Raw genomic sequence first — 24,925 nt, 5'->3', positions numbered from 1 at the left:
ATACACAGTCAAAATAAGAGATTCTATCCATTAAAAAAGAGAAAAGATGTTCTCTCTCTTATTTTTAAGGAGCTTATTAGAAGAAAATTCTGAAGCCCTCGATGCATTTCCCAGAACTTCAAACTCAAGGTCTTCCTCCTATCGCATTTGAAAGAAAACAAGTCTCTCCCCCAGCTCCATCATCTTTGTCTCGTCCTTCTGGAAAAAGGAGACTATCCGTGGTGAGGACTTCAAAGAGCCCCTCAATGCCAAAAGAATAAGGAGAAAAAACTCCCTTGGAAACTTTGGGACACTACTACTGGGTGCCAGGGTAGCCCAGACTTTTCTATTGAAACATCAGCCTAATAAATAATCCCTCTCTGGCATCAAGAGTTTTCAGGATGGGCCAGAAGTAGAGCCTGGATTGTATCACCATGATCATCTTTCTACTGACCTCTTTATATTCAACTCACTAATTTTGTTTGGGTGGATTTCCATTCTTATCCCGCCACCCCCACCCCATCCCCTGGTTGTTTGGGATCAGAGGCTGTGTTATAAAAACAAGAAGTATTGGGTCCTATGGGGGAGAAAGAGGAAGGGGTTGGTGGCCACCAAAGCCACTGTGTCTTTGAATTCCAGTAGGAATTTGAATCAGAACACATTTCATCCCTTCCAGACAGGGCGGATCCAATATCAGAGACAATCAGCTGTGCCTAGTGGTTGTGGCTTAACCTGTACTTTTCTGGGTGGAGAGGAAATAGCAGTGGCTTGAACCCCTGGAAAGTCAAATAGGCCTGAAGGCCAAACGGTTTTCCTGGCCTTGGTAGTGGTGATTATTCTACCCGGCTTTGGGTACTGAAGACAGGCAGACTCTGTAGGGAGCCAAAAATACAATTCATTCCACAGTTCTTTACTGATTACCTACTAAGTGCCAGGCATTGTATGCCTGGCTGGGGATGGGGCTACGTAAATGTGTAACATAGCCTCTCTTTTTAGTTTGCTTGCAGTCTGGTGACTGGGCAATGCTGGCTTGACCTCCCAGAGAGCACCAGTGTCCCAAATGAACCCCTTCCAATGTGGACTCCCTCGGCAATCTGGAGGACATCAGTACCCCCTACTTGGTTTCCCATATTGAAGCCAAGCTCAGAAGGCCTAGATCCAGGACCCAGGCAAACAGAGCAATGGGAGTCAAAATGGAGACTGGAGCCCATTGACAGTGGAACTTCTGAACTGTGGATGGTCCCCCTGGAATGTGCCTCCTGATCTTGTCCTAGTCATCCTCTCGTCTTCCTTCCTCCCAAGCCTACCTCAGAACAGGATAGATTACAAAAGATCTGGTACAAATCTTACCATTTTAGAAATGGTCAACAAAACACATGGAGATACTGCTTTTTTGGGGGGAGCTTGGTTGGGAAGGATCCCAGTCAATGGTTGGCCCCCTGGCTCCCCTGACTTTCGCTGTTAGTAAATGCAGTATTGCTGCAATTAAAAAAAATAATAATAAACATCTGTACTCAGTGGGCAGATGTGCCTGGCTATCTAGGCCCATCTAAGAAGTAACTCTTGGGCCCTGTTACCAAAACCAGTGTCTTCTGTTGAAAAGTGACTGCTTTCTGGACTCAAAATGATGAGAAGGTTACCTGTGCATTATTGATAACCATCTTCACATTAAGGCCACTCTGCCTCCCTCGTGGAATTGGAGTTTGCTGCAAAGCCTCCTGCTTTATTTTGAGCAAGCATTATATTACAACCTTCTTTGCATCCCCAACATTTAAGACCATGCCAGGCACAGAGTAGAGGCTCATATTTATTAATTGAAAGGAAATATGTCTGGACTTGGAAAGAGAAGCCCTGTATCCCAGCCCCCTCTCCCTGCTACCCTCCCCTGGGATTCCAGAAGATTGGGCCACTGTAATTAGTTGGGCTCCATATGAATTGAGTCCAACCGTGACAGCAGGGTGGTCATCGCCCCTACCACTCCACCAGTCCTCTGGCCTTTTGGTGTGGGAAAGCCTGTGGGCTTTGGAATCATGCAGATCTAGGTTCAAATCCTTGTTTTACCACTTTCTAGCTAGTCACACCACATCTTTGCACCTCTATTTTCAACACAAAATACCTTCTGTGATCATTAAGTGAGATAACATCAGTAGACCACTTAGTTTATAGCAGGTGATCAACAAATACCCATTCATTATGTTTACTCTTTTAAAAAAACTCTTCATAAGCCCTGAGAAGAGTGGGTTCCTGACAAGGACCTTTCTGATGGCCTACACAGTTTAGACCTATTGGAGCAACCAAAAATTGCATCTGCCTCGACACCTCTAAAGTCTTCAAATTCAAATCTGAAGCTTTCTCAATTGATATTTCTTAAAAAATAAGGAGTGTTTCAAACTTGAACCTTTGTGCCCTGTTGGCATTCCCATCTACTATGGGAAATAGTATGGTGGTTTAAAAAATTAAAAATAGAATCACCATATGATTCCACTTCTGAGCATATATCTAAATTAATTAAGAGCAGGGTCTCAAAAAGATATTTGTACACACACGTTCATAGCAGCGTTATTTACGAGAGCCAAGAGGCAAAAGCAACCCAAATGTCCATCAATGGATGAACAGATAAACAAAATGTGGTCTACACATACAAGAGAATGTTGTAGGAAGGGAATTCTGCCACATGCTACGACGGATGAATTTTAAGAACATGATGCTAAGTGAAATAAGCCAGTCACAGAAAGGCAACTGTTGTACGATTCCACTTATGTGAGGTTTCTAGAGTAGTCAAGTTCATAGAGACAGAAAGTTGAATGGTTGCCAGGGGATTAAATGAAAGTGTGTGATGCTAGCACACAGTTAAGTGATCCACAAAGGTGAGCTCCCATTCTTTTCCATTAATTCCAATGGAGGAGAGAAACCCTGCAGCCCAGGCGAGTCTACACTGCTAAGGGATAGAAGTGGAGCCAGAACCAGCTCTCCTGTGTCATGCCCACTCGTGCACTAGTCTAAGCACCTGCATGGAGGGGGAGGCAAGAAGGCTGAGTAGTCCTGGCTCTCTGGGGTGACACATGGGTTGCTAAAAGAGTTAAGATGGCCTCTTCCCCAGTCCTGGCCCTCCCCAGCACTGCATCTGCCCTTGCGGGTTTAATGAGAAAGCCAGGCACTTGGTAAGAGACTATACAAATACCTTCCAGGGCGCCACTAACTCATTCAGCAGAAAGAGACTCAGAGCTGCCAATGCTTCAGGGAAGATAAGTGAGTGGAAAGAAGGTGGTTTTTCTAACGTCAAGCAGACGGAAGGATTTTGCTTGGTTGAGTGTGAGCTCCGCCCCTGCAGCGGAGCCGAAAAAGCCAGGATCCGGCCTCCTCAGTCCCTTTCTTCACAATATTTGATTAGGAATTTGGGGGCGGGACCCTGGCCTGGCACAGGCCTGCACACTCTCAGTAGACACTCTGTCTCTCTCTCTCTCTCACACGTTCTCCAACCCAAGGAGGCCAGACAGAAGGACGTGGTCACTCTCTGAAAGGTTCAACTGGAGGTAAGTTTAGTCATTTTACTTCAGTTTTTGTCCCTTATAGTTCCATAGCGGGAGTAAAGGAAAGGGCTGGGGCTTGGGGAGAGGGGCTGACAGGGGGCAACCATTCTTCATTCTCCCATCCGGGCCATGACCCCAGGATGCTGGAGAGGGGCAAGGGGGAGTAGAGGGAAAGTGTTACCTCTGTCCTACAGTTCCTTTCTCGTTGTTGGGGGGGGACCTTCCCTTCTCAGGCATGAAAAAGGGAAGGACCAGGTATCTAAAGAAGCCAGCTCTGCTCTCTCTCTCAAATAAATAAATAAAATCTTTAAAAAAAAAAAAAAAAAAAAGGGCGCCTGGGTGGCTCAGTTGATTAAGAAGCCAGCTCTGTCCTGCTAGTGCTCATAATCCCACCACCCCAGCCCTGCAGTCTGTCCTATAGGCAGATGTTGGTACCTGAGTGCTGTTATAGGGGAAGGATGGGGGGGTGTGAGTGTGTGTGTGTGTGTGTGTGTGTGTGTTGCTGGGGTGAAGGGGAAAGAATAAAGAGAAGTGCTGAGAATCAACCATGTTCAGGGAGCCATGAAGGAGGGTCCAATCCAGCAGAGGAGACAAATTTTGGTCTGACCTCTTCAACGCTGATAGGAGGGAAAGATCATTCTCTAGAGTGGAGAAATGAGAGAAGAGCATTAACTCCTGAGTCAGCTCCCCACAACTCAGGGAGCACCCATCTCAGAAACTTTCTACCTCACAAAACTCTGAGCACAGGAAGGTCTCTGTCATTAGGGTGGGCAGAGAGATTTAAAAGTATATGACCCTGGAGCAGCACTGCTAAGAGATGGAGCAGAGGAGAGGCAGAAGCTCCCCACCCAGCCCTCTTAGCAGTCATGGCTCCTAAGGAGAGGCCCGAGTGGGCAGGATGCACAGCCCCTGGAAAGCTGGGTCTTGAAGAGAAAGGTGGCTCTCATCTGCCAACATGCCCAGTCTGGAAGGAGAAATGGAGACAGAGGCTCACTGTGCCAGCCTCCAGACAGCTACCTTGGTCCTGCAGCAGCCCAGGTCTGTGCATGGAAAAATGCTCTGTTGGCAGTGGGCCGCTCCATCCGTCTTCTCTCCCGGCCGGAGCCAGGGCCCAGCCAGCGTGCCCAGGCAGTGGGCAGTTGGGTTGGCTTCTCAGAAATACTGTGGGTTCTTTGTCTGAGGCCTGAGGCTGTTTGAGGATGAACCAGGTGCCTCTCCTCTGCAGCCCAGAGGCTAATGGAATAAGGGGGCCGATGGGAATCACTTTCAGGAAACAGAGAGGTCTGGGGCCTGGGAGGAACGGTGGCAGAGGTGACCAGATTGAGTGTCACAGTCAGGGTCTTTCCCATCATTAGATTTGATTCTGACTCCTAGATTCCTTTCTTTCTTCTGTCTCCAGTTGCCAACCCCAGGAGGCCCAACAGCAATGTAAGGGATATATGCAACCCTTCCAGGACCAGGAAATGTCTAAGGTTCCTCTGTCCAAGGATGACCCTCACACCTCTGGAAGGTTCCCATTGCTCACAAAGGCTATCCAGGGCATTGGCTATGGGTACTCAGGGTAGGGTAACCAGTAAGCTTCCTCATCTTCCATACCTTCAGCTTCCCTCCCAGAATGCACCAAACCCACCTTTCTCTCCAAGCCTGCCCTGTTCTCATCTCACTAACATACGAGCTCAAGGTAACAGGTTGCCTGGCTATGGGGGGAGTGGAGGGCTAGTCATGGAGGCTGGTAATCCAGATGTCGTCACAGGTAGCCCAGGATGGGAGAGGGAGATGCCAGAATCCCATTCCAAAGCCACATTCTCTTGGGTATAACACAGGTGTCCTCAATTGCTATTCCATTTCTCAGTGTTCCTCATTCATTTCTCTGCATCCGGAGGCTCTAGCATAATGTCCATGGTGGAGCATGAGGGGGCTAACTCTTTACTTGATACCACAGAAGCCAAGTTCACGGACTCAGGCCCCACACACTCAGTACCCACCCTAGAAGACACCACCACACCTGCTGCCAGGGTCCCCAGTCTGGGGGGGACTGTCGCTGTTGCATGAAGACGCTGTGTCAGCCAGGTAGCGTTCTCACCCAGCAGACTGCCAAGCAGAGAGCGTTCTCACCCAGCAGACTGCTACAGACACTGACACTTGGGAAGGCAGCCCAAGCCTTGCGGTGACCGCAGACGGACCACACCCCTCCCCAAAGACTAGAAACCAGAAACCCCCACCCAAGAGACCAAAAGATCTTCCAGGAGTAGTTCAGATCTACCCCTTTGAGGTCTCAAGATGCTTCTGAAGGTTTCCCAGAGACAGGGAAAGAACCAGAGGGCTTTTTTCTTGGAAAATATTATATCCCCGGGGAGTCCAAACTGAATGGGAATTCAGGCCTGAAGAGCACCTCCCCGCCCCGCCCGCCCCCGCAGGGATGACTGCTCGGGCTTTCCAGCTCTCCCAACAGAACTTTCAGGTTGCTAGAGGCGCCTAAGGACCTGCCCCTTGAAAAAAAAAATGCAGTGCCCCCCATTCAAGTTCCTTCTAATCTCGAAGGCTCTGCTTCTGTGACTCTGTGAGCAGGGTAAAGTGTACCCAGCTCCCCCAGGCAGCCGTGGTCCAGCTGCACCAGGTGTGCAGAGCCGGCCCTGGGGGGAGGCGTGTGGGAAGTGAGGGCGGGGCTCCCAGTCCCAGGGGCCTGCTGCAGAAGGCAGATGCGATCGCTCACAGCCCAAGGCTCGCCTCCCCGCCTCCCTGCTGTCTCACTCATGCCTGCTTTCTCTGTTCTCTCCTGGCTCTTGCAGAGAGACAAAATGCAGTGGGCCTCCCTCCTGCTGCTGGCCGGGCTCTGCTCCCTCTCCCGGGCCCAGTACGACGAAGATCCCCACTGGTGGTTCCACTACCTCCGCAGCCAGCAGTCCACCTACTACGATCCCTATGACCCCTACCCGTATGAGCCCTACGAGCCCTACCCCTATGGGGTGGAGGAGGGCCCAGCCTATGCCTACGGTTCTCCGCCCCCTCCAGAGCCCCGTGACTGCCCTCAGGAGTGCGACTGCCCACCCAACTTCCCCACGGCCATGTACTGTGACAACCGCAACCTCAAGTATCTGCCCTTCGTCCCTTCCCGCATGAAGTACGTCTACTTCCAGAACAACCAGATCTCGTCCATCCAGGAAGGCGTCTTCGACAATGCCACCGGGCTGCTCTGGATTGCCCTCCATGGCAACCAGATCACCAGCGATAAGGTGGGCAGGAAGATCTTCTCCAAGCTGAGGCACCTGGAGAGGCTATACCTGGACCACAACAACCTGACCCGCATGCCCGGCCCGCTGCCTCGATCCCTGAGGGAGCTCCATCTCGACCACAACCAGATCTCGAGGGTCCCCAACAACGCTCTGGAGGGGCTGGAGAACCTCACAGCCTTGTACCTCCAGCACAACGAGATCCAGGAAGTGGGCAGTGCGATGAGGGGCCTCCGGTCACTGATCTTGCTGGACCTGAGTTACAACCACCTGCGGAAGGTGCCTGATGGACTGCCCATAGCCCTCGAGCAGCTGTACCTGGAGCACAACAATGTCTACTCCGTCCCCGATAGCTACTTCCGGGGCTCGCCCAAGCTGCTGTACGTGCGGCTGTCCCACAACAGTCTCACCAACAATGGCTTGGCCTCCAACACCTTCAACTCCAGCAGCCTCCTTGAGCTTGACCTCTCCTACAACCAGCTGCAGAAGATCCCCCCAGTCAACACCAACCTGGAGAATCTCTACCTCCAAGGCAATAGGATCAATGGTGAGACACTGACAAAGGGGAGTGGGGAGTGGCTGGCTGTCTCATTGGAAAACACCCTCTTGTGAGTGCTAGCAGCAATGCAAAGGACATAGAAGTAGGGGAACCAGAGAGCACAAATGAAGCCACCTGCAATCCACGCTCTACCCCTGTCCAAGAGGTCCAAAATGGCACGCCCCTAGACCAAACAGCAGTGCTGGGAAAATTCGGGGTAGGGGGTGGGTTGGCTTGGAAGAAGACTTCCCAGAAGAGGTAAGCTTCCATCTAAGTCTTGACAGCTAAGTGAGCTCGGGCCGGAGGGAAGGGGCAAAGCCGTTCTGGGAAGTGGGAGTGCCACAGAGGAACCAGTCATTTAATGGGTCACCTGTAGGGGACAGCCAGGAAATCTGTGTGTCTGAGAGGAAGGGCTCACGTGTTGAGGAGCAAGGAGAGATGAGTTTGCGGAGGTTTGGATGAGAGCAGTTCCTAGAGAGGGGGATTTAAGCTGAACTTCCAGGGTCCATCTTGGGAGGAAGGTGGACTGTTAAGAAACCATGGCATTCGTTCTTACTCACTGACCCAGAAGAGGATGAGCTCTCTGTTTCCACATGTCCTACCCCTGCCTCTACAGCCGGCCGTATGTTTGGCTGTTTGTCTTTTAAACATAACAGCTGTTGGATAAGAATGTGCAGCCCCTCGAAGCTGAATGAGGTACTTGTTCTGGTCCGTTCTCCCTGGAGTACAAGGAGCCCCTGGTGGTGGGGCAGAGGTCCCCCTAGAGTAACAGGGGCCCTATCACCACAAAGCCCTGGGGCAACGGGCAAGGACACAGGCCTCTTGTTTTCCAAGCACTTCCCGGCGAATGCCTAAAGGAATCAAAAGGGCTGCCTTTCTGCCTCTTAGAACTAAAATACTCATTTTGGGTAGAATGATCTAGTTGCTTTTCAGCTCCATGTCAGGATCTTGTGTTCAGAATGTGCTTACATTACCCCAGGGCCTCTGATGTTGGAATCCCAGCTGGAAGGTACTGAGCCTTCCTCGGTCAGCAAAGTCCCCCTTTCCCTGGGAAAGGACTCACTACCTGGCAAAGGGCTTTGAAGCGGAGCCCGCTGTGAGCAAACCACACCATCAGAGCACAGATAGGGACCGAGCCTTCATCCCCTCCTGCTTTGTTCTTTCTCTCCCGGTGCTCAGGGAACAGATCAGTCATTTAGCACGACATAAACGGGTTGGACAGCCCTCTGAGTGAGAGAGGCACCGAGTCCCAGAGGTCGACAGCAGGGCGGATGAGGTAAGGAGGTGTCTGGTCCTCTGGTTCGAAGTGCAAGACACCATCATGGGCACCCAAACTGTTTTATATGTAAAGTCTCTCTTTTTTGGGGTGCGGGGAGGTCTTATTCCCAAGAGAATCTGAGATGTCTCTGAGATGTCTCAGGCTGCAAAGGGTTTGACATTTACTTGTGGCTGTCCATCATCCCTCCCAGAAGTCACCTGCCACCCTACTCTGAACCCGGGGGGACTGTCACATCAGAAATGTCACATTATGTGCTGTGTTTGCCCCTGAAGATGTGACAGCAAGAGAGCAGCTGTCGTGGGAGGGAGCCCATTGGTTACTGCCTGATGATACACAGTCAGAGAAAGTCGGGGTGGGAAGGGCTCCATACGGCACCCTGTCCCCGCCTGCCTCCGTGCGGAGCACATCTGCCACTCAAATACAGGGTGGCCCGCCCCTTCGCAAAGCTCTGCGGAAGATAAAACCACTTCAGTTAAGTGTCCCAAGGTCTTGCGAGAAAGTCCTCCAGTAAGTCAAACAACCGAAAAATGTTCAGTGTCTCCTCCAAGTCCCTTCTTGTGTCATTTAAGCCAAATCCCCTGACCTAGTTATCATTTAGTCTCTCTGCCAGTCTTCTTCTGAGGCAAAATAATGCCAGTTCCTACATTTACTTTGTCTTAAATTAGAGAATCAAGACACAGGAGGTGCTTGGTCCGGGGCCTGGCACATAGCTGGGAAGCAATACACGATAACTCGGACTAACTTCTCCTCTCCTTGCCGCTTGGGAGTTGACAGGCAGAGTTCTGTTTTGTTTGACTTCTTGCATTGTGAAGATGGGGGCACTGAGAAGAAGCAGCCATCTCTCCAGGCCACCCAGGCTACGTAGGTAAAACCCTGAAGGCCAGCCTTCAACATCCAAGGACCTGGCGCCAGGCGTCTCTGACTGAGAACGTGAGGATAGCTCTCTGATTCAGACCACTGGCAGGAAAGACAGTGCCCCAAGCTCGGGCCCCTCTCCTAGGGCATCCTCCCACAGCCAGTGGGGGTGGGGGTGGAGGTGGGACTGAAGCAATCCTCTGGGGAGGAGCTAAATGGAGGGCAGGAACTAAAGGGTGTGCAGGGGAATCAAGCCAGTCCCCTCCCTCCCCCTTGCCTCTTCTATTAGCATCTCCCTCAGATTTTCCAGCCTGGCAACAGCAAGGGAACACAGCTCGGAATGTTATTCAGTAGCTGTGGGATCCAAGGGAGCAGGGTGGGTACCCCGGGAGGAATTTGGAAAGACTTATGTCAGTATTTAATCTGGGCTGGAAAATGTCCTCCAGAGTCTCCAAGCAAAAGCCCTGTCCTCTTCGTGAGCATGGGGAAGGCAAACAGAGGGGCACAGTGCATCTGCTGTGTGGATGGAATCGATATACGGGCTGTGTCTAGCAGCCCCTAAGTATCCCCCATATTCACATACATGCGGAGGGATCCAAGATTTTAGCGGATGGTCTGAGGGCCGGAGGCTGGGGTAGAGAATCCATCTAGGGCAGTAGATTTGGAAGTGACCTATAAGCCAACCCAACTGACTTCTCCCCAGCCCAGCCCACTCTACCCTCCTCCGTGGCTACCACAAGCGCAGCCCCTGGCCTAAGCTCTGCCCCAAACCTGCCCACTCAGAGGCCACTTAATCTACTTCCTGAGACCAGAAAGGAGACATCCAAAAATATCCAAAAGATCTCCATCTTCCCCACACCCCTCCCATCCCCACCCATTCCCCTCCTCATACCCCCGCCCCCACCCTGCCACTGAATGCTGTCCACAGAAGGGCACTCCCCTCTTCCCAGTCCAGTGTCCCATTATTCTTTGGGGCTGGATTTTCTGTCTTATGTTTGCAATACAAGTTTATGGGTTGTAGCCTGACCCCATCTCCTCTTGGTCAGTTCTTAAGAGGGAGTGCTAATTGAAAAGCCTATTTAAGCCCCCCACACTGTCTTCCTCACAGCCTTCCCTTTCACACCCATGACCCCCCTCCATGAGGCCATCCTCCTCCGAGTCCTCCCATGCCTCCCGACCACCCTGGCAAGCTGAGCAATGCCTCTGGTGGAAGCAAAGGCAAGCTCTGGGGCTGCCCCATGTTAGCGACAGCCCTGGAGATGTATCCCACTGAGATCCGACAGGTGACTTCACTGGGAGCCCTTCTGGCAGGAGCCAGCTTCTGGAGGCCCTCAGGCACGGTGTGGAAGGCAGCTCTTCACGGTGATTTGTGCTGGCTCTCCTGGAGTTGTGCTGGGTTCTTGGTGTTTTCCCTTCAAGTTCCTAACCCAGGAGACTTGGGACAGATGTGGCCGATATGTCCAAGAGGACAACTAGAGGGAAAATGGAAGGATTTATGTTAAACCCAAACAGAACTATTGTATCTATTAAGATTATGTGGTTTGGGGGGGAGGGGAATATCTTCAAAAAGGAGACTTCTTTTGAGATTAAAAAAAAGGGGGGGTAAACCATATCATATTAAATGCAGGAGGCAAGGGAATTATTTATTTGACTTTTGAGGTCCACGACAGCCCTATTCGTCTATGAATTTCCACCTTCTTGAACCTCGGGGCCTTGCTCATTCCTTTGGCGGTGCTGGGAATGGAAACATGCACCCCCTCAAAGCTCCTGCACGCAAGGACACTTGTCTGCCTGCCCAGGATTTCTCTAATTTCCTGCCCCCTCTGTCTATCTGCAAAGTGTCAGGAGATATTCCAGCCTTAAGTCCATCCATTTCCCCAGTCTTCCTTCTCAGAGCCCTTCAGCAAAGTCCTTCGAAGCTGCTAAGGTTGGTCTTTGACTACCTTCTGCTTCCCCCTGCTGTCCACAAATGGGAAAAGATCAGGTCTTGGCGGAAGGACACTCAAGGACATTCCAGGGACTGCAGAGTACTGTGCAGATGAGGGGTGGTGAGGCAGCGCAGCCGCCGACACGGGCGGAGACCCCACCCCGGGCCTGGTGCTGCCCCCTAGCGGGGCCAGTCGCTATGACTCCGATCCGGGAAGACGCCGCCCCACCCAGCCAAGTCCCACTCCTCCCCTCAGAAGTGTCGAAGCCGCTTCACGGAGGCTGAGCGGCCTCCCTGTGGAGCCGGGTCCCTGATCCGGGCTTCGCCCACCCACCCCGCCCCTCTTGTCCCCACAGAGTTCTCCATCAGCAGCTTCTGCACCGTGGTGGACGTCATGAACTTCTCCAAGCTGCAGGTGCTTCGCCTGGACGGGAACGAGATTAAGCGCAGCGCAATGCCGGTCGACGCGCCCCTCTGCCTGCGCCTCGCCAGCCTCATCGAGATCTGAGTGGCCCTTGCACGGGGCACGGGGCCTAAGGCCCCCACGCCCCACTGCATCTGGCTTGATGGTTTGGTTTGGCTTTTGCTGGAAGGTCTGGGACAGACCATGTGACAGAACTCCATGGGTTCCCTCTGTAGTCTTCTTCCCTGTAGGCAGGGTCAGGTGGGATCAGGGGACAGGCAGCCTTTTACTGAGGGACACGGCTGCAGCTCTCTTTCCAGGACAGACGTGGTAGCAGAGGAAGTAATCCCTGGAAGTCCCAACCCCAGACACCTCACTACCCCCAGGTTCTTCCCAATGATCTGGCGTCATGAACTTAACAAGTCGCTTGGGCAACCGCACGGACGCACAGAGCGTGCTTTCCCCACAATCCCTGGCTCTCTCTGTGAGCAGCGCTTGACCGCTCTCCTGCGTGCCAGGCGGGTGGTGCAGTTACTCTGGGCTCCCTCTCAGTGCTCCTCGGAATATACCTCTTGCCCAACTGCCTCCTCCTTCACCCTCCTCATCCACTCACCCTTGCTGCACACACACCTCTTCTGTGCCTTAGGCAGAGGCATGAGAGCCCAAGGCGTGTGGGCACCGGCCCCGTGGCCTGTGCGGAGAAGTCACACTAGTGTCTGGGGGGGAAGGAAACCAAGAGTCACCTCTACACCTCCCTAACCTCACTCCTTGAAAGCCACCAGATTGGAGGGCACCAGCATGATCACAATATTCAGGGACTGATATGGGAGGAGACATCCAACCTGAGGCTTTGGTAAATGGAGGGGTTGTATTTTAGCAGCTGGGCAGTGCTTTGAAGGTGGATCAGACTTCTACCCAGGAAAGGCCAGATCTTGCTTATGTCAGCATCCCTAATAGGGGCAAACGTCCCGATTCGGCTGAATTGAGGAAGCAGGCCCCGGAGTTCCACCCTTGCCCAACACCCTCTGTGTTCCCAGCCGCTCCTTACTCGGGTCTTTATCCTCCATGGCACGTGGTTCTCAAAGCATGAGAAAGGTAGTGTGTCCTCTTCCTTTATCCAGGCAGAAAGGTCTACATCCTGATGGGAGAAACAGACTCCAGCCAGCACTGGACGTGCCTGGCTAGCCCAAAGGAGGATGCTGTGGTTCAGCTGTGTTAATTGATTCGTCCTGAGGCCACAGTGCATAGTGAAAACTCTGGCTGGAGATGCTTGTTGGGTCTGCGAAGCCTGGGCCAGGCAGCCAAATCTGGCCTGTGCCAAGGATGAAACCCTCTGCTTTCACATCTCTGAGCTACACCCTCATTACTGAAGATGTCTTTTGCTTTATAGCTTGGCTAGAGAGCAATTCCTTCTTCCCATGTCTGAAAGGTAATGTTGCCTGGGGCCTCACCATCCCGCCCCTTTGGGCACCACTGGGATGGAGCCATCTGGGCAGTCAGGGACAGGGCTGCCTGAGGACAGCTAGCCCTAGCCTGGCCCCTGTTCAGATGCCATTACATCCCTGATACTGGGTACGCTTTGCTGGGAAGTGGAGGGGAGGATCCCTGGACTCTGTGCTTGGCTCCAGACTCAAAAATCCACAAAAGCCAAACCAGCTCATTTCAACAAAGGAGCTCTGACGTGGGGGGGGCAAGGCTGCCCCTGCCCCAGGCTCTTCAGAAAGCGTCTGCACGTGAACACCATCATGCCTCTATAAAGGGTCCTTATTACAGGAAAAGCATGACTGGTGGCTAACCTGACCAATAAAGTTATTTTATGATTGCATCTGCAAGAATGGAGTCATTTAAGGCACACTCAGAAGGGTTACTTTAAGGGGACCTGGTGGGTCACATAGGCCTTGGACTGGAAGAGCTCCCTTTCTCATCTTTTCTGCTTGCACAGTTGTACCTAAGGGATCACCTGTATAAAAGTTCTAGTTAACAAACTTTGTGTTCTGGAAGTTCTTCCTGAAGTCTAACTTCCATCCCGCTAGCTACACATTTCCTTCCATTTGGTCCCCAGGAGATAAAGAACAATTGGGTTTTTTCAGTCCTTGTTAACATTTTTCTCCCTCCGCCATCCTCCCTCCTCAAGCCAGGAATTCTGGGGCTGGCGGGTCCTGAGTATTGTTGTCTTAACTGCTCCTGCCCTCTACTGGCCACTGTGCAGAACTGAGGGTAGTGAAAGACGATGCAGCCTAGCTGGGGAAAAGCCGCAGCCTTCAGCCTCTGCTCTTTCATCCAATCTCTCCGGAAAGCCTCGAAGTGCCAGGTGCTTAGCAGATGTTATAGAAGTTAGGGGGGCGGACTAGACTGGCGCTGGGGACGGTCCGCTATTTTCTAATAGGGAAATCACCACAACTGATATTTATTGAGCTGAATATATTACTTACAGAATATATTCACTAATATATTCTGTGAAATTCTGTGCCGAGACGGCTTCCAGAGTTACAACTCCATCTTTAGCCAGAGTAAACGAACTCAGTTCTTCTTCTCTGGAGCAAGAAGTAGGCGGGAATGGGAGGGGGTAAAAAGTTAGGAAGGAAATCACAACTTCAACCACTGTTCAGGGACAGTAAGTCCAGCACACGTGCACAGAGATGCCGAGTGAAGCAGGTGGAGAAACGGACACATAGCCGGGGATCCAGCCAAGCTGCAAGGAAGAATCCTCTGCCTCTCCGAAACATCCCAACCAAGACAGAGCAGGGGAAAGAATCCAGAGCCAGGCCCCATCCTGTTGCAAAGCTCCTCTGGTTTCTAAATCCAGTGCCTCTCAAGAGGGGAGCAAGAGTGGGCGATCCCTCAGGCTCAGCTGGCTTTCTTTTGGGTCACCATTTGGTCAGTTCTTATTATGTGCTCGGTACTGTACCTTCCTTCCTTCATTAGCATTCTTAACCCTTCTATGTCCTAGGTACTAGTATTTTCACTATTTTACAGATGGGCAAACTGAGGCCCAGAGATACTGAGATCACCCCGGAAGGAAGCATCGAGGCCAGGATCTGACCTCTAGCCTGTCAGTTTTGCTATACTGTGTCTCCTGCGCTGGGCCTGAAGTCTCCACGTACTCGGAACACAGAGAGGCCTTGGTGGTAGCCGGGGTGCTATAGGTGGAGGAAGGCCATCTGACTCGACTGTTGATGTACCGAACTCCGTTCTGCTAGCATTCACAGGCCCTTTATGAATTTTCCAACTGAAATGTACTCTTCCTCAATGCACGAGTTTCCTTGGGCAGACACTGAGGCTACTACAGAGAAGGAAAGCAGGCAGCCCCTGCCTCGCGGGCTTTACTGTCTAGTTCAATGACAAACATGGAACAAAAAAAATTGGGGGTGGGGACCATGTCATTACAAACTGAGAGAGGGCTGTGAAGGACATGAGCATGGGTCTGCATGAGGATTATCAAGGAGGCTGACCTAGCCTGGCAGTTCAGGGGCAGATAGATAGTAGATAAGGAGGGAGAGCACCGTTAGCTAGATGAAGAGGTGGGAGGGGTGGTGCAGGAGAGGTAAAAGCGTGTGTAAATTCCTTAAGTGGGAGGAAGCTTCTGAGTCAATGAATGACAGCGAAGATGGCTGGAGCGGAGAACGAGGAATCCGATAGTGATATGTGGGCAGGGGTAAAACTGCCCACTGCCTCTGTGGCAAAGAAGAAGTCAAACTCTCTCTTTTTGCAGACGACATGATACTTTATGTGGAAAACCCAAAAGACTCCACCCCCAAATTACTAGAACTCATACAGCAATTTCAGTAATGTGGCAGGATACAAAAGCAATGCACAGAAATCAGTTGCTTTCTTATACACTAACAATGCAACTGGAGAAAGAAAAATTAGAGAAACTATTCCATTTACAATAGCACCAAAAACCATAAGATACCTCGGAATAAACCTAACCAAAGAGGTAATGGATCTATACTCTAGGAACTACAGAACACTCATGAAAGAAATTGAAGACACAAAAAGATGGAAAAACATTCCATGCTCACGGATCGAAAGAATAAACATTGTTAAAATGTCTATGCTGCCCAGCGCAATCTATACTTTCAATGTTTCTCTTATTTCAGACCCAAGTACCAAGAATCAGCACCCCAAACCTCTTAAAGGTGTGCCTTATATTCAATCTCGCAGTTCTGACTTCCAGCCACTAGTGGGCAGCATCTCACTTTGCACCATCAGAGCCTTTTTCTGAAAACTTTAAGGCTTCAATTCACTCCTTTCTCCCCACTGCTCTCATCAGCTGGTCCTCGCCTCCACTGGACACTGACAAAAAAAAAAAATCAAGGAACCAGAAGGCACGGTGTAACCAAGGAGTCTTGACCTTTGTGTGCTGTGGACCCCTTTGGCTGGCTAGTGAAACTATGGACCTCTTCTCAAGATGTTTTTAAGGACATAAAATACATAGGATTCCAAAGGAACCCAGTTGCACTGAATACAGTTATCAAAATAGAAAATATATATGTTTGTTTATTGATGCAACAAATGGCAAGATCTAGCAATAGGTCTAACTACAGTCATTTGGAAGTACTGATGAGCATAAATGGCATTTTGAATTCTTTTCAATAATTGCAATGTGACATAAAAATACCTGTGATTTCAGTTGGTGACAAAACCTCAGGGACCGTTAATACCGCAGTGGCTTGTTACCTTTGTAACTGTGGGGAATGTTACATTTCGGTTAGCTGTGTGAAAAATCAAGATATAGTATTTTCTCATCCAAGTTCCCAGACCCCTTCTAAGTTAAGCTCTGCAAAGATAGGCAAAAGGATGGATCATAGAAGAAAGGCAAGAAAAGAAGGTGTATATGGTCTTCCATGAGCATAGCTCAATCACTCAAGAAATGTTTATTGTGTGCAAAACCTCGAGCCAGCAAAGGTCAATAGTTAGTGCATTTAATAACAAAAGAATGGATGCGAAGCTCTCCTCCTACTTGCTGTGGAGTTTGGTGAAGACAACAGTAACTAACATGTATTTTGCTTAGCCATTTAAAAGACAGTTAATTTGAGAACCCTTGAAACATTTTTTTTTAAGATTTTATTTATTTTATTATTATTTATTTATTATTTATTTTATTATTATTTTATTTTATTTATTTATTTGAGACTTAAGTGCTGAATGAAGTGTATGGACAAAATGTCTCTTCATTTGTTTTAAGAGGAAGAAATGAGTAGGGTGTGTCTTCAGGAGATTCAGCATCCTGGGGAGACCTCGGACTCTCCCAGAAAGTCCTCTGCCTCAAACAGACGGATGGAAGCTGGCAGACCTGGCTCCCACCACTGGCTGAGCCCTTGGGGTGCCCCGGGCCACCATGTTGTGCCCAACAAGAGCAAACACATTGATCAATCCCATGGCAGCCTGAGTCTCCAGAGCAACAATCCTTCCTGGAAACCAGACAATGCCCTGGGGACAGAGCCCACGGGTGGTTTGAGAAGGATTGACACGAGAGACTGAACTAGGTCCCTGGCTGCCACATGTGGCCCAGAAAGGCTGAAATGGACAAAAGGATCAAGCAGACGCTGCCCGGTCATGCCGCGCTTCAACAGAAACTGCAAATGCTCAAGTTAAATGAGCAGTTCCATCTGGGTGTCTGGGTTGCCAGCTACACTTAGAGGAGAAAGAACAGAATTACACTTGACCCAGTTTTAGAGATCATAACAGGAAATGGGGCAGAGTCCCAAGAGGAGGTAAGAAGACCTACCTACGTAAGCAAAAGCATCCGAAAGCAGGTAGGGTTAGTGCCGAATCCTCTTGCAACCCGGCAGCAGTAAACATTGTACTCCAATAGTCCCCACGTCTCCGGACATTGATCTGAGTCAGATACTAGGGCCAACAAGGGCAGTTTTTATAGGAAGGTGTAGGGAAAGCTATTCCAAGGAAGGAGCCACAAAACCCAAGTCCCAAAATAGAACCAGATTTATGTGGTCAGGGTGGCAGGGTACAAGCAGCTCGAAGCCCAGGAGTAAAGGTGACCCAGGAAGATGGGGGATGGCATTATGGCAAATGGGCAAGGGTTCAGTGCAGCCCTGGTGACTCCAGCTCAGTGCAAGTGTCGGGTGGTGTTTCCCGGCCCATCCTCACACGTGGAGGCTCTCAGCACACAGGCACCTTGGAAGTATGAAAAGCATTTCTCATTGGGCATTTCTCATTGGCCTCAATGATCACATTTTCTTTTATTTATTTATTTATTTATTTATTTATTTATTTGAGAAAGAGAGAGAGCAGAGTGAGTGAGAACACGAGTGGAGGGGAGGGGCGTCAGAGGAGCTCAATGCAGGAGATGTGGAACTCGATCCCAGGACCCTGAGATCATGACCTGAGCCAAAGGCAGATGATTAACCAACTGAGCCACCCAGGCGCCCCAGCGTGAAACAATTTTTTAAAATTAATTCATTCTTTTGCATTTCAGGAGGCCAGAAGGCCAGGATCAAGGTGCCAGGAGGGCCAAGCTTCCTCTGACGGCTTTAGGGAAGAATCCTTCCTTGCCGCTTCCGGCTTCTGGTGGCTCCCCTGTTCCTTGGCTTATGGCAGCATCACTCCGATTTCTGCTTACTTCCATCCTCACATGTCCTTCTCCATATCTATCTCTTCTCCTCTTCTTATAAGGACATTAGTCATTGGATTTAATTCATAATGATCTCATCCTGATCCTTAACTAATTCCATGTTTCCAAATAAGACCATTTTCTAAGGTTCTGGACAGACATGAATAATTTGGGGGCCACACTATTCAATCCATTATTTCATCTAAAGGGGACTTCCTGAAGGCAGACTAAAAGAGCTTCATAGAGGATGTCAGACAGATGTTTCCAGGGCCTTGGGGACGGACTATCAGACAAACACTAAGACCCAGTCACCACAGACCAGGTCCTGGGGATGACACCCTGATGACAACAAAAACAATTCAAGGTAGACATCACATATGCACCAAACAACAGAGGAAAAGAAAGGGGACATATTTCTGGGTTGGTATAAATAGAAAACAAAGCAATCTAAAATGTCTCCGGGGTTGCCAAATATTCCCTGGGGGCCGAAAGCACCACCAGTTAAGAACCACTGGTGTACACGCCCAGAAGGGAACTGCCAAGTGTGAAGTCTGAGCAGTTTACCTCGACTAGATGTTGTCAACCCGCTCTCCAGAGTGGGTGTAAAATGTGCATTCTCACCGATGGTACATGAGAGCCCCCATTTCCCCACATCCCACAGTGCCAAATACTGCTTCAGACTTGAGTCATTTTGACAGTCTGATGGGTGAGACTTGGTATTGATTTTTATTTTAATTAAGATACCCCAGCTTTTATTTTCAAAGATGATAGCAATTACACTGACCTATTCCTCCTCAGAAGTTATGCTGAGCCTTTTTGGAGCAATCCCAAAATCTGCTGGCCCAGCCCTGGAAATCTGGAGCTGGAATCTGCCTGCCAAGCATGAGCAACAGAACCGGTCCTTCACCTCGTTGCGGACCAGCATCCCCAACCAAGAAGGCTGGGGGCAGTCCCCGAAGGGGACACAGCCCTCTGTGCTGGGGGAAAAGGCGAGCACTTTGCATCTTTTCTAGGCTATCTGGGGCAAATGTAGGGATTAGAAGGGGTACACTAGCACCCTTCTTCCTCCTGTGGAAGGGGGAAGGGAGGTGGCCTGTCTTGGCCAGCAAAGAAGGCATGGGGACAAGAGCACCCCAGTGTCCCACCCCGGGTCCCCCCTGGAGCAGCTGCTGCAGTTACAGTAGCTGTGATGGCATTTGTAACCAGGGGCAGTGGAAGGGTAGAGGGGAGGAAGTATCAGGAACGGGAACCTCCGTGACTGTAGGTGAAGGGCAGCATCAAAGGTGAGCCGGCGAGCAGACCCCGGTGAATGCATGGACGTCTCCAGAAGCCCGTCACACGGCATGAGGCCATGACTCACCAGCACTGGTGAAAGCAGCGGTGAGGATGGTCTGTAAGACCCCCGTGCCCTGCCAAGGACAGAAAGGCAACAGTAAGAGGCCAGGAGCTGTGCTGGTCCAAGCAGGGCACCCCTCACCTACTGGCTCCCTAGTCACGTCATCAGATAATCCTTTCCTTGTAGCGTCGGATAGGCTGGGGTCAGGAAGCTTCACTGCAAACCCACAGTCAGTACCATACACCAATGTTTCATGTGTTAGTGGAGCGACCTTGTTAGATGGTAAATTCTTTATAAGTAGAGATCGTGTCATATGATTCCTTCACATACCCCACAAGAGTTAGCACAGAGCTGGTTTCCAAGTTTTTCAATAGCACCTGTTGGATCATATTCTTTGGGGCCCAGTGAAAGCAGTGACATGAAATGGATTTATCAGCCTATTACCCACCCCCCCCACACACACCTTTTTTCCTTTTCCAAAAATACAAAGTGCTTTCAACTGTGTGACTTTATTTCTTTTCCTAAAATATCTACCCAGTAAGGAGGCAAGTATGATTCTCTCCATTTTACAGATAGGGTAACTGAGACCTCCCACTTTTGACTGATTTGGCCCTGGTGACATAGACCCGACACTGGGACCCGGGTCTACTACCTCCCATTGAACTGTACCTCAGTGCTGTGCGCTCCTTGCCCTCCTCCCTGTCCCCAACATCCTGCGCCACCGAGGTGCCCCCCACACATCATTGCCTTTGCATTTAACAATGCACAACATCCACAAAAGCCCCTTCAGACATCAACAGGGCCCAGCAGGTGTTAGAACTGGATGACCTCCAGGGGTCTGTGAGCACTGAATTTCCAATCTCTGTTCCCTGAAGAAAATCTGTGTACCAGTGTGTAGTATTTGAGAGGAGGCAAAGTCTGCAGAAGAGATGGGTCTCTGGGTGGCTTCAGGAGAGGGGTTTGAGAAAAACAATCATCTTGGTGTTAATGTAGGTATATGGGGAGATGAGATAGGGCACTCCACAAATCCATAAAAAAAAACAAAGGACAATGTCAAATCCTATTCAAATGACATGGATTGTAAATCCTCAGATGCTGTTTTTGTAAAATTTTTGAAAGAGGAATTCAAAGAAAAGTCCCGGAAGAAAAGAGGAATTCTGTCTTGCCAAGACATCTCTCCCTTGCTAAAAATCCATGGGCTAAAAGCAGGACCCTATACTAAGTTTTAGTCTGTGTCTTATACTGACTTATGGATAGGAACCTTTTTTTATTCTATTTTAGGTAATTAACATACAGCGCAATATTGCTTTCAGGAGTAGAAGTCAGTGATTCATCACTTACATACAACACCCACTGCTCAACACAAGTGCTCTCTTTAGTGCCCATCCCCCATCTAGCCCATTCCCCTCCCCACCTCCCTCCAGCAACCCTCAGTTTGTTGTCTATCATTAAGAATCTCTTATGTCTTTTTTTTTTTTAAAGATTTTATTTATTTATTTGAGACAGAGAGAATGAGAGAGAGAGAGCACATGAGAGGGGAGAGGGTCAGAGGGAGAAGCAGGCTCCCTGCCGAGCAGGGAGCCCGATGCGGGACTCGATCCAGGGACTCCAGGATCATGACCTGAGCCGAAGGCAGTCGCTTAACCAACTGAGCCACCCAGGCGCCCAAGAATCTCTTATGTCTTATTTCCCTCTCTTTTTTCCCCCTTTTCCCTTATGTTAACCTGTTTTCTTTCTTAAATTCCACATATGAGTGAGATCATATGGTATTTGTCTTTCTCTGACTGATCTATTTTGCTTAGCAGAATACACGCCAACTCCATCCACGTCATTGCAAATGGCAAGGTCTCATTTTTGATGGCCGAGTAATATTCCATCATATATGTATCTACCACATCTTATTTATCTATTCATCAGTCAATGGACATCTGGGCTCTCTCCATAATTTGGCTATTGTTGATAATGCGGCCATAAACATCGGGGCTCCTGTGTCCCTTCAAATCTGTATTTTTGTATTGTTTGGGTAAATACCTAGCAGTGCAATTGCTGGATCGAAGGGTAATTCTATTTTTAACTTTTTGAGGACCCTCCAAACTGTTCTCCAGAGTGGCTGTACCGGTTTGCATTCCCACCAACAGTGCATGAGGGTTCCTTTTTCTCCACATCCTTGCCAACACCTGTTGTTTCTTGTGTTGTTAATTTTAGCCATTCTGACAGGTGTAAGGTGGTATCTCATTGTGGTTTTGATTTTTATTTCCCTGATGATGAATGATGCTGGGCATTGTTTCATGTGTCTGTTAGCCATCTGGAAGTCCTTTTTGGAAAAGTGTCTATTCATGTCTTCTGCCCATTTCTTAACTGCACTATTCGTTTTTTGGTGTTGAGTTGGGTAAGTTCTTTATAGATTTTGGATAGTAGCCTTATAGATAGGAATCTTAAATGTCCCTAAAATTGAGAGTTCTCCATAGCAGCCAAACCAAGAATGAAGGGCTGAGATTAAATGTGGGAAAGGAATACTCATTCCTTTGTTATCACTACCTGACATAATAGCATCACTCGTAAACTTTCATGTGCCACGTATTTGGTCACAGTAATGCCAGGAGGCAGGTGTTATTATCATTAGCATTTTTCATGGAAGGAAACAGGTTCAGAGAGGTTGAGTAACTGCTCAAGATCCCAGTCAGTAAGTGGAAGAGGCTGAAGTCAAGCCCTGGTCACCTGTCTCTAGCCCTAATCTCGTTGCTACCACGCTAGGTCCTTTGAGTCTATATGTGTGTGTATGTTTGTGTAGGTTGGGATGGGGGAACAAAGTTATTCAAGATACTTTCTCTTACAACACTTATAATGTGTCCTCAGAAAATATGTACTGTATTAGAGCGCATGAGGCTGGTGCAACAGGTACAATATAATGAAGCGATGGTCAATTTGGTTTAAAGGGTGGGTGAGCGCGCGCAGACATACAGGAAGAAAACGAAGAGGGCCCAGGGAACGAACTTGGGGAAATAAATGCCCCCATCTACAGGGACTTTGGAAAGAGGACCGGGAAGGAGTAGAGGTTCAGAAACCCAGAATCTCTAGACTTGCTCAAGAATGGCTGCGTGGGTGTCGGGGAAATAGGGACAGGACGGTAGCTTTAGGGACCCGAGGCACTCGGGCAGCAGGTGGCGGGCGGGAGGGCCTCCGGGCACCGCAGCGACCGCGCCTGGCCGCCCAGTGCCTTTCCGCCTCTTGCTGAAAGGCCTCATTCTGCGCAGCCAACCTGCGGAACATCTGAGCTCGGCAACCACCTAGTGCCCCCGTCCCTACTCCCCTTTTTAGAAACTTCTCGGCCGAACCTCGAGCGTCAGGGAAGCCTCTGATTGGCCCGCTCTGCTCCCCCGCCAGCCAATCAGCAGCTTGTTGCCAAGGTGGGGCTTCCCCGAGCGAGAGGCCGCTGCGGCGTCCGCGGCCTAGCGGAACGAGGGGAGCCGGAGCGAGCGCGTTTGGTCAAGTTTCAAGGTCCCAGGCAGCTGCTCGGTGGAGGATTGAGGGACGTGGGTGGGTGGCCCAGGGCTCCTCCCTCGGCCCACATCCGGGGGGAAGGGGGCCAGACACCTGCTTGCCCTCACGCCCGCAGCCTGCCCTCTCTCCCTCCTCCCCCGGCTCCACCCTCGCTGGGCAGGTCCGGTTCCAGGCCGTCCCGGGTGGGATCCTCCGCTGTCCCGGGCTGAAAGGCATCGCCACTGCACCCCCCCCATCCCCCCCCCACCGCCCGACAGGATGAGGACGAGAGAAGTGCCTCCGCTGGAAGGTGCAGAAAACACACCCCACCTGACACGGGGAGGGCCAGACTAAGCCATGAAGACGCGCTAACAAAGATGCTGTCTTGCAGCGTGTGCCCCACAGTGACCTAGTGACCGCCCCATGCCGGTGACCTTGCAGTCTGGGAGGGGCTAAGGAGAGTGACAAAGCCCCGGGAAGCAGAGGAATCAAATCTCAAGCGCCCCAACCCTTTGTATTGGTTATTGCGCGCGTACAATGGGGCTAACCATAATGCCCAGACTGCCGCACAGCAACGGCCTGGACCAGAGGGTCTCAGAGCCTGAGGATCTGGAGCTGTTGGCTCAGCCAGGTGAAGGTGGAAGAGGGGTGCAGGTGGGAAAGGGGGTTACCGAGCAGCACTATGATTTTAGGAAGAGTAAAGACCTCATTTCCAACCATAGCTCGTTACAAATGGGAGAAAGGGTGGAAGCAAATTGTTCCCCTCGCCAAATTCTCCTTTGGCCACGTACTCAGTTCCCAAATTCCCCGTTTCTCTCAGTTTCCATTGTTTAGCTTATATAAAGGCCTCCTGGGCTGGTAAGGGTAATAATAATATTTAATAAAACTGTGCTTACTAAGAGCCAGGCACTCTTCTTAGCTCTTCTCATATATTAATTCCCTCAGCAACACAGAACGGGCACTATATCTGATGCTCGTTTTAAAGGTGAGAAAACTGAGGCATTGAGAAGTACCTTGCCTGTGGTCACAGAACTAGTAAATGGCAGAGCCTAGGTCGTATGTTTCCACCTAGGGGCCCCATCTGACCTTGCTCTTCATGATGTAGTCCTTACTGCAATGTTGTCAGAGAAGAAGGCTGGAATGGGTTGCCTTTTGAAGCAGCATGTGCCCCCAAGAGCAGGAACTCCAATTATCTGCCTTGTCAGTTCCTCCGCAGACTCACTGTATGGTCTCACCATATAAAATGAAACCAGATAAAATGGTGAATTTTATGGTATATGAGTTTCACCTCAAAGAAGAAGGAAAGAAAGAAAGAAAGAAAGAAAGAAAGAAAGAAAGAAAGAAAGAAAGAAAGGAAAGAAAGAAAGAAAGAAAGAAAGAAAGAAAGAAAGAAAGAAAGAAGAAAGAAAGAGGAGAAAATTCTACCACCCATCTGCCCAGTCCTGATCACCACCGTTGAATCAATCTGAACCATCCCTAAGTGCCAGAAGAGAGGTGAAGGGGTGATCCCCACACTTCACAGCTTTGTGTATGTTTCCAAAATGGACCTCACTTAGGGCAGACTGTGAACTCTGAGGTTGGAGAGTGGGGGTGGGGGGAGGACTTTAGGAAGGAGAGGCTGAACCCCTGCTCCTACCTGGTATAGGGAAAGGCTACTTGCAGGGCACTGCTGGGGTCTGGAGAGCAATCTCTGACTCACTTCCCACCGGCCCTCCTCTTGCGGCCTGAGCTCTGACCTCTGGCTCAGCACTCCCTACCTCCCCACCCCCATCTTGGCTCACCCTGCACCCGCTT

At 50.1% G+C, this 24,925-nt stretch overlaps 1 protein-coding gene and 1 long non-coding RNA gene across 2 annotated transcripts; one reads left to right on the top strand and one right to left on the bottom strand.

Annotated features, from left to right (window-relative positions):
• The first annotated feature begins 3,374 nt into the window (after positions 1-3,374).
• FMOD (fibromodulin) lies at positions 3,375-13,566 on the top strand. The gene is made up of 3 exons (XM_036079564.2): positions 3,375-3,512; positions 6,299-7,286; positions 11,695-13,566. Exons 2-3 carry the CDS (start codon positions 6,308-6,310, stop codon positions 11,844-11,846), a joined length of 1,131 nt encoding a protein of 376 aa, XP_035935457.1. The 5' UTR covers positions 3,375-3,512; positions 6,299-6,307; the 3' UTR covers positions 11,847-13,566.
• Positions 13,567-18,134: 4,568 nt separating this feature from the next.
• On the bottom strand, positions 18,135-24,427 carry LOC144382503 (uncharacterized). Its single transcript, XR_013449505.1, has 2 exons — positions 24,218-24,427; positions 18,135-19,724 (listed from the first exon to the last, which is right to left on the bottom strand). It is a non-coding gene; the product is annotated as an uncharacterized LOC144382503 (long non-coding RNA).
• Between the last annotated feature and the right edge of the window lie 498 nt (positions 24,428-24,925).

The sequence above is a fragment of the Halichoerus grypus genome, chromosome 7 (assembly GCF_964656455.1).
Source record: "Halichoerus grypus chromosome 7, mHalGry1.hap1.1, whole genome shotgun sequence".
In the NCBI taxonomy this organism is placed as follows: Eukaryota; Metazoa; Chordata; class Mammalia; order Carnivora; family Phocidae; genus Halichoerus; species Halichoerus grypus.
Note: the sequence above shows the minus strand (reverse complement) of the source record. Positions and strands in the feature narration are given on the sequence as shown.

Bases quoted from the DNA above. Each gene is read 5' to 3' on its own strand.
- FMOD (XM_036079564.2), top strand. From the start codon at position 6,308: ATGCAGTGGGCCTCCCTCCTGCTGCTGGCCGGGCTCTGCTCCCTCTCC. The intron at 7,287-11,694 runs GTGAGACACTGA...TTGTCCCCACAG, and splicing joins CCAAGGCAATAGGATCAATG to AGTTCTCCATCAGCAGCTTC.